Here is a 15,841-nt window from a genome sequence, read left to right as displayed (position 1 = left end):
GTTGTTTATTAATTTACTGCTAAGACTAACAGTCATGTTCTTATGCTCACATTGGCACATGGGATTGTCATCCAAAAAGAGCTTTCTCTGCAGACATGTAGAAGTGGGGCAGCCTCCCTTTTCCTCCCTTCATATTATCAGCGATTTACTAATAAGCTTACTGAGATGACTGCTGAGTTTTGGGGTACTAATGAATGTATGACTGCCAATGAGTTGAAGGCTTATTAATACTTCTTTCTTTCCTAATTTAAGAAAAAATCCTAACTCCTATTTGGGATTAAGTAATAAGGTAACTTTCTACTGTTTTATAAGCAGTAACAACTTGCCATCTTCCATATAGGAATATGAGGCATTTGTGTGGCCATATCATGAGGTGACTGAGATTTTTTGTAGTTTGATTTGATGTGAGCTCTCCGTGATCACTCAGGCTTTCTTGTACCCAGCTCCAGGCATTTTTGACATGATTGGCCATGGAACAAATTTTAGTAAAATTGTGATACTAGCCTTATTAGTGTTGTATGTAAATCAATTGATATCATAGCCTAGGCTCTTTAAAGTACCAATTTTGCTAACATTTAAGTACCTGCTATAAAATAATAGACCTTAGTTATGTGCCAGGTACTGTTTTAAGTGTTTTATATATATTATCTCATCACAACCACCATAAGAGGTACATATTATTTTAATCCCACGTTTCACAGAAGATTTGAAGCATAAGGAGCTTGAGTAGTTTGTCCTCAGTCAAAAAGCTAGAAAGTGGTGAATTCAGACTAAATCCAGGCAGTCTACCTTCAGAGTTTCTACACCTTTCACTTCTATCCTTTCTGCCTCCCCTATGTTTAAAACTTTGGGTAAAGGTAAGACGTAGGGCCTGTGTGTGTGTGACACTTTTTGTTGGTATGTGATTTGCCTCCTTTGGGAGATACAGAGTAGTATAGTAGAAAAAGGGGAGAAATGAAATACATCATCTATTTATCAACAACTTATATCCTATCCTCAGCGTCCTCAAATCCTTGGCTGCATATAAGCAGAATTTGCCCACATATTACATACTTTCTTCCCCAGAAAACTTCCAAGTTCATAGCATTGTAGGGAAACAAGATCCACATCTGTGCCAACAGGGGGCACTCCTCCACCATGAAGAATACATTAAAAAGTATTGTGCGTTTCATCCCGAGGTTCCAACGGACTTGCTTCAGGCACAAACTTGAAGGCAGCCTGTTTGTCAGATGTGTTGAACCATGAATGGAGAGGATATAAATACAGCAAGAGAAAGTACTCAGTGGCTTTTTTTATTTGAAATATAATTTTACTTTTTATTTTTACAATAACAGTGTGCAGTATGACATCTCAAAATAACAAGAGTGCAGATACAGGGTAAGAGAGTACAAAGGACTAACAACAGATGTCAGGTTACTTTTATTAAGGCTAAATCCCTGGTTTATATTTTCCACACACATTCACAAAATTACATTCAAATTATTCCTTATCAATACATATTCCTTAGGCCAGGAGAAAAGGAATAAAATTCCAGACATTAGATTTTCATAGAAAGCAAATCTGGATTAGTCTAACTACTATTCTTCTTTCTGTTTGTTCTGACTTAAGAAAATTTAGTAAAGGAAGATATTTCCTTATTTGAATTAACATGTGCATTCCATTAACTATTGGTATCATTCCTATAAGTGGTTAAGACCTCCCCCACACTGGGGTCTCCAATCAGAACCACAGAGAGACAGGAAATGGAATTGGCCAGAGCAGCTCAACAGTTAGGTGTATAGCAAGGCTTTTTTCCATTTTCTTTCAAGGAAGTCAGCAACAACTCAGTTTTCTCTTTGTTTAGGGACTGTGTTGAGTATCAGCACATCCAGATCACTAGGACTGAGACAAGTTTGGGGCATAAACATTTCTCTCTCTCTCCCATTGCTGATGAGGAGGGAGAACTATAGGACTTTACTGACCCCCCAGATCTCTCTTGTCACCTTAGACTTCCTAAAAGTATACTCGGGCATGGCATGTGCCTTAGTAGGGGGTTTGCTTGTTAAAGCCATGTCTGAGTCTTGACAACACATGGCCCTAGTGTGGCCCTGCAGTCTGCAGGCTAACTCAGAGACTGGCACAACAGCCACTTACTGACACTCCCTGAAATATCATCTAACTTAACTTACACTACCAACATTTTAGATTTTAGGGTTGAAAACAGCTGTCAGTTATGATAAGCAGTTCACAAATCTCTATTGTCTACCATAGACTACCTTTCATTCCTGAGGAGAAAGTACACTGGAAAACTGAAAAGATTAAGTGCTTTATATTCCTTGGTTTTCAATGCTGAAAATCAGTGTGACCTTTGCGTTTTCTTGCCATAAGCTGGAGTGTTTCAGACCTGAAGACAGTATGTATGGCATTCCTTCCCTAACCCAGTAATGTTACTTTCTTCCTAAGGAACATTATCTTGAAAGTATTTCCACATAAGACACACTCTGCAGCCAACTTTGAGGCCATGCAAATTTGAACAGAAAAAGGCAACATATAAACTGTCTACATTTGTTCAAATAAAATTCCGTAGAAGAGAAAAAAATCAAATATATACATGACACTGAGACAAAATACTCATTAAAAACAATTGCTTATGTTAAATTAAGTGACAACTCAGTATTATTCCAGTGTTTAGCTTTGGGAACGGGAAATGCTGTAGCTAAAGTCATCATAAAAATAAAGACATTCACATTTGAGGTTGTTTGTCACACATCACACCATCCCTAAAGGCTTGAAGAAACTAACAAATTGACTTTCCATGTCAATTACAGAAGTTGAATTGTAAAGCTACAGCTATAGAGACAGTACAAAAGTCCCAATTAGCTTAAACATTTATGATATAGCAAGCTGTTGCATTCTGGTCATAAGAGGCAGACCTTGTTAGGATAAAAACCTGTTTCTATATGCTTAACTTTCTCCCCTCTAATGTTCTTTTCCTAAGATGTTCAAATGACTTTCAGGTCATCCTTTCCTTCTGATCTCAAAGTCAGCTGTCATCATATTTCCCTCAGATATATATAATTTTATTTCAATGTTGACCAAGTGTTCTCAATGACTATTTGTCAACCTATTAAATATTAGTATACAGTACAGCAGCTACATTCATCACAGAATTCCAGTTTATTACCTATATAACACAGCACAGTCATGAAATTATACTGTGCTCATATATAAAAATGCAAAAATCTATCAAACGTGCTATGTCCTCTCATGTACATAAAAAACTATCTGCATCATGAGGAAGAAACTTAGTCAACACAGTTTATATGAACATCTGCCATTCATAAAAATCTAACACACATTCTATTGTACTATCCAGATCAGAGAAAGGAAGCAAGGTCATCAAATCACTTGCAACAATTTAAGAAAAAAATTAAGAAAATTTAAGAAAATCATATTTTTAAAAAGATCAGCATACGTTGTGTACGTTTAACTAGATCAGAGTCTGCTGAGCGTGCAGAAAAGTCTGATCCACAAAGTTTGAGCTAAAAAATTGGTGCTCTAATGGAATGTTTTTTAAGAATTAAAAGACATACAAATGAATTCAAGCCTAACAGAGTAGCTCCAAACCACAGTGGCACCTTTTATTTAGGAAAGTATTTCTGATGACTAAACCAGTCTTCTGGCCAAATACTGTCTTGCACAGTGCACTGAAGCACATGTCCCCCCCCCCCCCCCCCAAATTTCCATGAAGTCATTTAAGTTAACTGTTAAATAACAATATTTATAACTGTGTGAGACATGGACCATTGTGTATATACACACAAGTTTTTCATGGAAATATGACTAGGCAGAAAAGATTTAGTTAGGTGAAAATAGAATTAAAGGTTTTTACATGGATAAAATGGAACTGCTCTGTTGAAAGCTTCCATTTAGAATCCCCAAACGAGGCAAGAACCTCTAAAGCCATGAATAGAGAATAAAGACTGCTGTGCACAAATTGCCTAAGGGGATTTTCTCACTAGCTTGAGATCTAAGAACAAGTCTACAGCTTATACTGCCTGCCACCTTATCCTCACCTTTCAGCATCTTGCTGAAGTATCAGGGCTGTTTTCCTACTGGCACTTTGCCAGCTCAAGTCCAATCATGCCATGGAACAGACGTTTCCTTCACCTCAGCCAAGTGGACGGCACCCACTGAGGTTCAGTATCAAGTTTATTAATTAATCTAAGCAATTCCTGATAGGCTTTATCAAGATCTGAATTCACAATTGCCGTGTCAAAGTAGTGGCCATTGTTCTGCTCCATCTCTCTAGTCTTCTCAATGATTTCTCTCAATTCCTCAGGCTGCAAAGAGAAGATAAAAACTGTGAGGTCATTCCATTCCTTACCAAATATACAATGAGACAGAGATGGCTGAAGAACAAGAAATGATCTTACATTGATTTCCTTCTCTCTCTCAAAATCCTCAACCTCAGGAGCTCCTCCCTAACCCTGTCATGGCCACAATGACTTCCTTTGGTCTGGTATCTTCGGGACTCACATTGTGAATCATCTGGGACTCAATATAGCCCGTTTATACTGCTATTTAGGTTTTCATATATTTCTCTCTTATCTCACCCACAAGACTAGAGGCTTCAAAAGCACAGAAAGGAACTTTGAATTCCATACAGACACGCGTTTTCAAACATTTTAAGGCATCATATCCTCTCCCTAAAAATAACATGTGTAACACAGAGTGAACCCTTCTGGTTGGAGCAAGGGCAGCAGGACCCAAAGTGCCATCTCCTCTCGGCTCTTACAGAGAACCCCTGCCCTTTATATCTGTTCCAGAATTAGACAGACTAAATCTTATTGGAAAAGAAAAGGATTAACAGAATGGGTATCTTTTTCTATGAAAACATTGGTGGTCAACCCAAGACTTAATAATCTGTTTTTTGGGGAAATAGCCTAATATTTTAAATTTCTTCTCTGTTTTAAATACACAAAGAAGGTCTTTAAGATGCAAAAAAGTATCATAAGAAGAGTTTGGGAACCGATACAGAACAGGCTACTTTAAAATACTGAGTAAAGCAAACAGCAGTTTCACACAGACAAGCAGGTCGCAAGGCTATGCGCAAAACTTATCCAGAACCCTCTGATTATCAGGCACACGTGTTCAAGAAAGTGAAACTACCCCCAAATCACTCCTGCCAATAAAGAGAACTCAAATGCAAATGTCTCAGATATAAAGGTCACACATCAATACTATATTGGATCCACAATACAAAACAATTTCTATCAGTCAACTGGTTGAACTTCTGTGACGGTAGTAAAACATATTAAAAGTATGACAGCTCTGGCTCATCCTGAGGCAGTTTCCTGTGTGGCTCTCTGATTTTCATTCTGGAATGTTGTACATCTGGCTATGGTACACAGAATCCTTTGTGCTCCAGCAGGGACTTCACTACACCATTGTAACTGAACACACTGTGACATTCTTGCTAAAACTTCTGTCTACTCAAAGCTCAAGATTATTGAAAGAACATTCAAGAACTCAACATAGAGGGGCTGGCCCCGTGGCCGAGTGGTTAAGTTCGCATGCTCCGCTGCAGGTGGCCCAGTGTTTCGTTGGTTCGAATCCTGGGTGCGGACATGGCACTGCTCATCAAACCAGGCGGAGGCAGCGTCCCACATGTCACAACTAGAAGGACCCATGACAAAAGAATATGCAACTATGTACCAGGGGGCTTTGGGGAGAAAAAGGAAAAAAATAAAATCTTTAAAAAAAAAAAGAACTCAACATAGGATCTAAACTTTGTGGTGCTAGAGTTGAAATGTAAATGTTAAGCCCCACATCTTACACAGATTCACATGAACATCCAATCCACCTAGTTTATGAAATGTAAGACATTATTTATTTCATCTTTTGTCAAAATGGCTTATATCATTTATTTGGTACTCTATGTTTTAATTTCCTGTTATTTTTCAAATTACAATTCACGGCTAAGATGAAACAAAATGTTTTTGCTCAAAAATTTTTGGACTGAAAAAAATAGTCTATAGGCACAACTGTCTGTATCAGTTCATAGTTTCAGTTTACCACTCTCAAGCCCCCATTCTAACAGGACAGAGTCAGAGATTCAGAGTATAATCAGATAACTGATTGTTTACGTTCTGTATGTAGGCAGGAAGATTTAAAAATCTGCTTTGCAATTTCTAGAGAAAAGTCTGCTGGGATTTTTTTTTTCCCCACTAACAGCTTTCCTGAGATAAAATTCACTTAAAATTCACTCATTTAATGGTGAATTGGAACTAATACAATGGTGAATTCATACAAATTCACCCACTTAAAATGCGCACTTCAATAGTTTCTAGTATAGTCACACAGTTGTACAATCAACACTACAATCAATTTTAGAACACTTTCATCACTGGCCCCCCACAAAAAAACCCATACCCGGTTAGCAGATATTCCTGATTTTCTCCCAACCCCCAGCCCAAGGCAACCACTGATCTACTTTAGGTCTCTAGATTTGCCTATTCTGACATTGGACAATGGAATCTTCCAAGTCTTTTGTGACTTCTTTTACTTATGTTTTCAAGGTTCATCCATGTTGTACCATGTATCAGTACTTCATTCCTTTTTATGACTGTTTTTCGAGACTTACAATAAAGCTACAGTAATCAAGACAGAGTGATATTAGCATAAATACACAATAGAGTCCAGAAACAATCCCCACCCACCTCTGTTACATATTTGGTCAGATCATTTTTGACAAAGGTGCCAATGTAATTCACTGGTAGAAAGGATGGTCTTTTTCAAGACACGATGCTCGAGTAACTGGATATCTACCTGTGATTAAAAAAACAAACAATCTCTACCCTTACCTCACACTAAAACAAAGATTAATTTGAGATAGTTCACAGACCAAAAAGTAAAAGCTAATACAAGAAAGCTTTTAGAAGAAAACATAGGATAAAATCTTTATAAGCTTGGAGTAGGCAAATTTTTTAAACAGTACACAAAAATCATTAACCATAAGAAAAATTAAAGAGTGTACTTCATTAAAATTAAACATTTCTGATCTTCAAAAAATATCCAAAAAAGGTACAAATGCTTTGAGAAAATACCTATATCCAGAAATATACTCTTTACAACTCAATAAGAAAACCTAATTTAAAAAAATAAGCAGACATTTCACAAAAGAATATGCCTAAATGATTACATGAAAAGATGCTTACTATCGTTAGTCATAAGGAAAATGCAAATGAAAACCATAATGATAACACTTTACACCTATTAGAATAGCTAAAAAATTGTTACAAACCAACAGCAGCAAAAGTTGATAAGAATGTGAAAACAATGGAATCAGAGTGGGAGCATAAAATGGCAAACTGCCTTTAAAACAGTTTGGCAGTTTTAATGCAGTTAAAACATACACTTTCCATTTGATCCAGCAATTCAAGAGAAATGAAAATACATATCAACCAAAAGACTACGAATGTTCAGAGTAGCTTTAGTCACACTAGCTCAAAATTGGAAACAACCCAGGTTTTTAACTGGTGAACGGATGAAATGTGGTATATTTAGATCATGGTACACAACTCAGCAATAAGAAAGTTAGACGCAACATAAACGAATCTCAAAAACATTATGCTGATTAAAAGCCAGGTGCAAACTTAAAACATACTGTATGGTTCCATTTGTATGAACTTCTATACAGACAAAACAAATCTATAGTAACAGAAAGCAGATTAGTGGCTGCCTGGGGAAGAGTGGAGGGGTATTAACTTCAAAAGGGCATGAGAAAATCAGAGTGATGAAAACGTTCTAAATCTTGACTGGCATGGTAGTTACACAGGTATACATTTTGCCAAAACTCACTGAATTACACAATTAAAATGCATGCATTTCGGGGGCTGGCCCCGTGGCCGGGTGGTTAAGTTGGCGCGCTCTGCTGCAGGCGGCCCAGTGTTTCGTTAGTTCGAATCCTGGGCGCGGACATGGCACTGCTCATCAGACCATGCTGAGGCAGCGTCCCACATGCCACAACTAGAAGGATCCACAACGAAGAATATACAACTATGTACTGGGGGGCTTTGGGGAGAAAAAGGAAAAAAATAAAATCTTTAAAATGCATGCATTTTATTGTATGTAAAGTAACCTCAGTAAAGTTAATTTTTAAAAATTAGAAAATTCTAATTAGAAAATCAAGCACATTGTATACTGTTAAAACATTTTGGTGCTGATTAAGTTCCTACTTTTAAAATATGTATAATCAGTATCTTTCTAGACCTCACTCAACTTGGGAGAGCTAATCGAAAATAAAGTAGGCAAAAAATTCCATGAAGGAACTACCAGAGACCACCAGCCAAAAGACAGTTGCTTAACCTGTTTTGGAATGGCATCTGGAACCCTGGCATGACACTGAAATCCTTGCTGGAGAAGAATAACCTAACAAAAAGTAAGTGCGCATGTTAGAAAATGGAAAATTAGGCTGAACAAGCTGAATGGAGTCCACTCTGGTCCTTAATGTGCATCCCTTTCCTTAACAACCATGGTATTTCTGGTCTACCAAAGTAGTCACTGGGCACTAAGTTGCACAGTGTTACTCTTGCTTTCCTTATTATAGTGTGATCCTCCTCAAGAACAGCCAACAACTACGTCTCATGTTTCTTTTCTATCACCCCAAGTGCTAAGGACAGCAGATACTCTGACCCCACTTATTTATGAACTTACAATTGTGTGGCAAAAAAGAAACACTACTTTAACCAGCTAGCCTACTTAGCCTAAACAAAGCAACCACAATTATGCTCAATGTGTAGGATTGGAAAATCCCTGGAGTCTACAAGCCTAAGACATTGAAAAATACTACCTTCACATACAGATTGAATAAGAAATGTAAGCAAACCAAGAGTGAAAAAAGCTCCCTTGGGGAGGAAGAAGGAGGGTTGGCGGCTGTGGAGAACTGTCAAGAATCGAAGGGAAGACGTGTTATTATGCTTTAAATGACTTTTAAGCGCTTCTAAGGTAGAGTGTTGTTATGTGTTTTTATGGCTTTTAAGGAGATTTAAAGGGATAGCAAATGAAATGAGGAGATGAGTGATTCCTCTGCAAAATAGAAATATTTAAGAAATCAGTAAAAAACAAGGATGTATTTATTACTTTGATATAGGTCACTTGACAGTTCTCATTTCACACATTTAAAGTCAATGCTTTCTGATTAACATATTAGCATATTATCATTTAATTATTAATAATATTTAATATAATATGGACTGCCTCAACCATGTCCAGCATCTAATATTTTAATAATTTAAAATTTTTTTCCATTTCAGATCATGTGACAAGAACAAAGGGAGAAGATAAACAGAACATAAAATTTCAATGAGATAAAAGAAAAGCAAGAGCACTCAACTTTGGCTCCTCCATATGCGGAATATCTGGAGAAAAAAGTGATTATGTAATCCCTAAAAATCGGCTGAGAACTTTTTTTGGGGGGAGGAGTGTCACATAATCCCTGTTGGAAATGTGAAGATGATTAAGGAGGTTCTAAGGAATGCCAAAGGTTACCATATATTTGGGGTAACAATAGGGAATGTGTGGGGAACAAGAAGAGGAGTGGGAGAGCTGACATAGTCCAAACAGAGGCAACCATGGCAAATCTGGGGAAAGTGGTATGACAGAAAGAATAATCAGTTTGAAAGTTCAAGCTGATGTAGCTTTTAAGCACCATGACATACTAGGCCATGACTGTTTCACGTTTATTTTCAATGGAATAGTACAACAGTATAATAACTTTACCTTTGGATTCTTGCCCTCTTTGGCCAATAATGCCCGAAGTCTTTCTTGTGAAGGGGGTGCAATGAAGATAATATATGGTTTCAAGTCTGAATTCCGGAGAGTCTTCAATGACTGTAAAGAAAAGATATTTTGGATCTTTAAAAGAATTTTCATCATTTAACTACTTCCCAATAATATACTTGGAATATAATAAAGTAATTTGTTGTTGTTCAGGAAGATTAGCCCTGAGCTAACATCTGTGCCCATCTTCCTCCACTTTATATGTGGGTCACCACCACAGCATGGCTGATGAGTGGTGTAGGTCCACGCCCGGGACCTGAACCTGGAAACCTGAGCCGCTGAAGTGGAGTGCACTGAATCTAACCTCTATGCCACAGGGCTGGCTCCAGTAAAGCCCTTTCTTAAACATTACCTATAAGTGTTTCCAAACATCTTTGTAAGAAACAATTCACAATATTTTGAGATCCTACCATTCATTATAAGAATATATTGCTTACCTATAAAATAACACACACACGCACACACAATATTGGCTTGCTCTGTTTATATAATAAAATAAAAATAAATGACATTGAAGGATTAAAACTCTGTGATGCTAAAATGTCCTGCTAATAAGATCACATACAAGTTATAATAATCATACTAAAAATCCATTTTGGAGGAATTAGAAATGGGCAGTCACCTTCCCACGTGCCAGGGTCTAAATGCAAGCAGAACCAGTAAAACCTCACACACACATACACAATTCTGGAAAAGCACATCCATGAAAAAGCACACTCGGTTTGCATTAGGAGGTTGTGCTTTCTACCTTGCCTTTTATATTGCATGACTGTGTGCCGCTAAATTGAAGCATTCTACTAAAATGGGAATTACAGGGACATGCCCTTTTCTACCTAAAAACATTATTAATTTAAACAATATGTTTGACTCCTCTTGGTTCTTTGGTAAAACTGTTAGCCTAAATAAAATAAAGAATTCTGAAGGAATTTAGCAAAAACATTTATACTTCTCTTGAATCAAATGTTTATAATTGAAATAGTAGAGACTAAGCTCTTTTGTCCACTAAAAAACAAAGAAAACCTAATTACTATTTCAGAATAGCCATTTTGGAGGCAATTCTCTTGCACATACATCCTTTTAATGACCACTGCCTATGTTTCCTGAGATGACATACGCAGGAGATTCCCCCACATTAAGGAAAGTCTTATGCTGAAGCTATGAAGTCTAGAAAAAGAAAAAAATTTCCACAACAAACACAATTGTAAACATCCCAAATTTCTAAAATTATTTTTTAATGGAAATCTAAGAAGCAATTGTTAGCAATTTTTAAAGTTTTTACTTAGTCTGCCAAATAATAGAAATGAATGGCGGTTTCATCATATTTAGATACAATCAAGCATTCATCATGATACTTGCTAATACTTGAACTATGGCATTTAAAACCATAAAAATGACCTCTAAATATTCTAATTTTTCTCAGAGCAGAATCAGAAAAGGGAAATTCTTTTATAACCTCTAAAAGACTTAGTGTACTACCAGTACTAGAGTTACTGTATTTTAAGTTTCAGAAAATATATACATGTGAATATATGTAGGTATGTATTTATTTTTCTCTCTGAGGGAACTGAAAGAGATTTATAGCAATCTGCCTGATTTCACACAGGGAATCAGTAGGGAAAAACCTCATGAGAACTTAATTAGGTCCTGCGGTTCTTGGACCAAAATGCAGTTTCCACTAAATGACTGTAAAAAATGCCCTCAAGTTCAACACCCTAAACCAAAATAAATTTACCTGCGTACGAACACTTAAAAGACATATTTTGCCAGAGTTGATCACTTGCCGTACAGAATCTATGCTGGTTCCATACAAATTTTTCTCAAATTCACCATGCTCAATGAACTTTCCAGCTGCTATGTCTGCCTCGAATGCTTGCCGTGAAACAAAGTGGTAATCTCTACCTGCTACTTCATGGTCTCGCCTGCTCCGAGTTGTATCTAGGCAAACAAAACCAGGTAAAAATAATGAGTGTGGATCAGAGTAAGGATGGGGGATAATTCTGTAGGCAAAAAAAAGTTTTATTTTGTAAGATAGATTATGAAATAATGAATTAAGGAAATGTTAAGAGTCTGTGTGTTTAATTTAACATTGACTGATTTTACTTCTAGATTGAGAAGTGAGCAAAAATGTGTTTTTAATATGTTAATAATATTTACATTTAATTATCTTAATACATTTTAAGCTTACACTTTAACATACTTGATCTTGCATTTAAAACCATACCACTCATCTTTTCCTAAAGTTTACTTCCATTAGATTAGGTACTAAAAAATCTATAAATAGAACTTCTGTGTGCAGAGATTAGGTCTTAAAAAACCAGGAGCTGACTCCATATTGAAAAGAGAATTATAAGAAGCCCAAGTGAAATTCATTTGGAAAATAATTAGTACCACACCTCTAGGAAAAATCGAAATTTCTCAAGAATGACTATCTTTAGTAACAAATTCTCAAAAGATTTGGTTAAAACAAAATTCCTCTTTCCTGGACAATACTGTTTTGATGAAATGGATGAAAAATTTTCCTACACAGTTAGGTTCTCAGGTGGTAAACTGAAAAGCACAGGAAAATGGGAACGCATCCAAACTTACGAGGAACTGCAGATGCAAAGCGGTCTTTTTCTTTGTTCATGAGCCTCTGACGCAATTCATTCTGGCCACAGTTCTGTGGACCAATCAAAATGATAGGTCTTTTCCTATTTGCTGGCTGATGGTAAAGTGACATTTCCTCATAAGTTAAGATCTCTTCATTGTCATAATCTTTGAAAAAGAAAAAGTTAAGCCCTTCAGACAGAATTATTCCCATGTGATAAAAGATATACATGTAGATCTTCCCCAAAAAGCAGAAAGAAGCACAATTTATCATTAGAAATGCTTAACTTTTTGGGTCAAAATAGTAATAACTGGGTAGTATTACATCATGAGTATTTTCCCATGCCCTTATATCTTTGCCAGGATACTATGAAAATAAATCAGACAATCTATTAATCCTTCTAGAAATGTTTATTGCTTCTCTTGTTTCACACTGCTTTTGAATGTTTAATACAATATAACTATACTGATTCTTATGTAAAATAGCTATTTGCAGCCAACAGTTTGACAGAAGGTGGGGCACCAGGGGATAAACTAATGAGAATAGTGTCTGTCATTTCTGTAAAATGGGGATACTAATACTTTACTTAGAGAGTTGGTTTAAGGATCAGACATAACATACATGCTGAGCACAATACCTGGCATAGACAAACATTTACAATTAGTGGCTACAACTAGTGTTATCAGGACAGCTGGAATACTTTTGTGACTATGTAACTTGAAAACGTCATCAGTGTGCTACCCACACTTTCTGCATTTATGTTTACATTATTCTGGAATACTAATACTAGCCTGAGGTCTTGATTCGAGAAGAAGTATAAACTATGATGGGAGGGGTAACACTCCTAAAGCCCACAATCCAGAGGAAAGCAGAGCTGTCAAGTGGCAAGAAGAAAGGCAGACAATGAGCAGCCTGCCATCTTCCCACTTACACCACTTTCCCTGACTGGAAAGAGCATCAGACTCTCTCAGCTGTAAGTTCCACGGGGACAGGGACCATCTTAGTCTTGCCGGTGCTTAGCACAAAGCAGAGTAGGAACTCAAACCACATTTGTTTAAATTCCAGCTCAACCATATATTAGGTCTAAAGCATACAGTTATTGCCCCTGAAATAGAACAGTTACTAAAAATGATAGTTATTAATAAAAATATTAATTATGATGACATCATTATGAACGGAAATGTAACTCCTTCCCTTCCCAAAATGCTTTTCCCTTTGAAAAATCTGAGTTCCTTCTTCTAACATGTATGTGGCAGCATTTTGATTTACAGACTTCATTTATCTATCTGTAGACTTCAGATTTGCAAGTTTTCTATAGCATAATAACTATTTGAGCTGAACCAGTTAATTTTAGTGTGTTTCAAAGGATGAAAAACAGGTATTAATCACTTATCCAAGCATAAAGGAAAGGATTAAAAATTCAATAATCTTCTTAGTTACACAATCTATCAATTAGCATTAAGGATGTTTATTTTGGAAAAATTTATTAAAGTAGATCAAATCTCAGATTTATTTTATATGGAATTTTAAAATAATCTGTAACATTTTATTTTCATTAGTTTAGTTTATGCTGCCTAAAAAAAATTTCAAGATATTAAGAGAATAAGCCTTATAAATGTTATAACTTATAAGAAGTTAAGGAGTGCCTTTGCTTTATTATTTGGCTTGTTTCTAACATGAACCAAAGCAGGGGTAGCAAATTTTAATGCCCATAAGGGCCAACCAAGAAGGTAATGAAAGCAGTAAATCAGGGTGGATCTGCGAACTGGATGGGGTGGAGACTGCTGAACTGAGACAGGAGATGCCCCGTATAAAGACAAGAGCCATCACTCAGGTCCAGCAGACTGTTGTCACTTGGGAATGAGCCCAGTGTTATTGAGGTTTTGATTTTAAGAGAAGGTACAACTTAAGAAAATTTTAATCTGAGCAATAAATTAAAATTAAATTAAAAACTCTCCTCTGTGCCTGACTCATCCAGCAGGTAGCAGGCTCTATGGAATGAGTTGCCGCAGTGACATGAGTTATTATAGACAAAAATATTCATTTTATACTTAAAATACAGCTATATTGTTAGAATTTGTTAGACTCAAGTATTAATTTTGCAAATAAAGAGTCCAAGTAGGAAAGAATTAGAGGAAATTATCAATATAACACTATATATACTAAATCGTACTTCAATTTTTATACCTGTTCTTCTCAGAATTCAAAACACTGCATACTCATAGGATTCCAAAAGAAAGTAATTCCTGCCAAATTACTTTCTTAAGAAAATATGTTACATTAAGAGGCAAAACAGGACTAGAAATAAAACCCCCTGAAAATATCAGCTTAATTTCCTTTAAACGTTAGATATGGACCTTTTTCAGATATAATCCAGCTATATCTGACAGCGGAACTTACCATCATTTTTATTGGCATTATATAAAACCTTTTTCCTCTTCTTTTTATTCTTCTTTGCACACCATAGTTTTCCTGTTGAACAATCATAAACATAACTATAAATGTGGTATTTGTTTCCTTGAACAAAGCTATGTATTTCAAGCTAAAGAACTCAAACAGTTTTTAATTTAAATTTATCAACATTTATTACACTGTTCATAGAAGAACTATTTTTCAGGGAAGTATTTACAATTTTCATTAATCTCACATTATAGACAATCTTTAATACTTAAATCCTGTCCTTTCTTTACAGTCCTAAGAAAATCAGTTTTGCCTCTCACATCACTCTTGCCATTGAATACACGTTTCTTGACAGTTCTAACTGATAAGTTAATTTAAACATGGTTCCAGGTGGAGACCCAAGAAGCCTCTCATTAATGTCAAATACAAGTGTCCAACCTGATTTTTCTGGCTCCTTGTCTTCTTCTATGGTTTGCTTCATGGCTTCCCTTTGCTGCTGAAAGCTTTTCCCTAAATAGCAGAAAGGAAAAAGTAAAATACTTAAAAGCATAGAAGCATTTCTTTTAATCAAGGGAAAACACTAGAGGTAACTCTTCATTGATATTCCCTTCTAAATCCTTCTGTCACCACATGAGATTATGTCAGCTGTGACTGTAAGTTCAAATGTTTAAGGTATTAAGTTTCAACCTCACTCTCAACCAACCTAGGACATGTATTACCAGAACATATACCAACTATTAGAAAAGACAAATAACAAGCCACTGGTAGACAATTTAATAGTTAAATTTCTACTAAGCTTTCATTGAGCATTGACTATGTGGAAAGTACTATGCTGGATCTTACAATGGTTCTGATCATTTAGAATTGTCTCAAATCAAGGAAATTAATTCTACGAGTTAATTTTCCAAAATAACGTGAAGATTCATCACTTGAATTCCAAGACATCACTCAACATGTTCCCTTGCATTTACTACTCTCAATCCCTCTTGTTCTTTGTACGTGTGTATATATTTGTATGAATCTGTATTAATG

General features: G+C 36.0%; 1 protein-coding gene across 4 annotated transcripts in view; it reads right to left on the bottom strand.

Annotated features, from left to right (window-relative positions):
• Window positions 1–1,276: 1,276 nt before the first annotated feature.
• Window positions 1,277–15,841, bottom strand: part of PALS1 (protein associated with LIN7 1, MAGUK p55 family member) — a 96,287-nt gene continuing 81,722 nt past the window's right edge. For all 4 annotated transcript variants that reach the window (XM_023627951.2, XM_023627950.2, XM_070249646.1 and 1 more), the window contains exons 10-15: window positions 15,248–15,319; window positions 14,810–14,881; window positions 12,409–12,576; window positions 11,555–11,757; window positions 9,763–9,873; window positions 1,277–4,322 (exon numbers count right to left, since the gene is read on the bottom strand). In XM_023627951.2, coding sequence (XP_023483719.1) covers window positions 4,146–4,322; window positions 9,763–9,873; window positions 11,555–11,757; window positions 12,409–12,576; window positions 14,810–14,881; window positions 15,248–15,319 — 803 coding nt within the window. In that variant the 3' untranslated portion in view covers window positions 1,277–4,145. The remainder of the gene's footprint in view (window positions 4,323–9,762; window positions 9,874–11,554; window positions 11,758–12,408; window positions 12,577–14,809; window positions 14,882–15,247; window positions 15,320–15,841) is intronic.

This window comes from Equus caballus, chromosome 24 (assembly GCF_041296265.1).
Source record: "Equus caballus isolate H_3958 breed thoroughbred chromosome 24, TB-T2T, whole genome shotgun sequence".
Lineage (NCBI taxonomy): Eukaryota > Metazoa > Chordata > Mammalia > Perissodactyla > Equidae > Equus > Equus caballus.
This window is presented reverse-complemented; position numbering and strand designations above follow the sequence as displayed.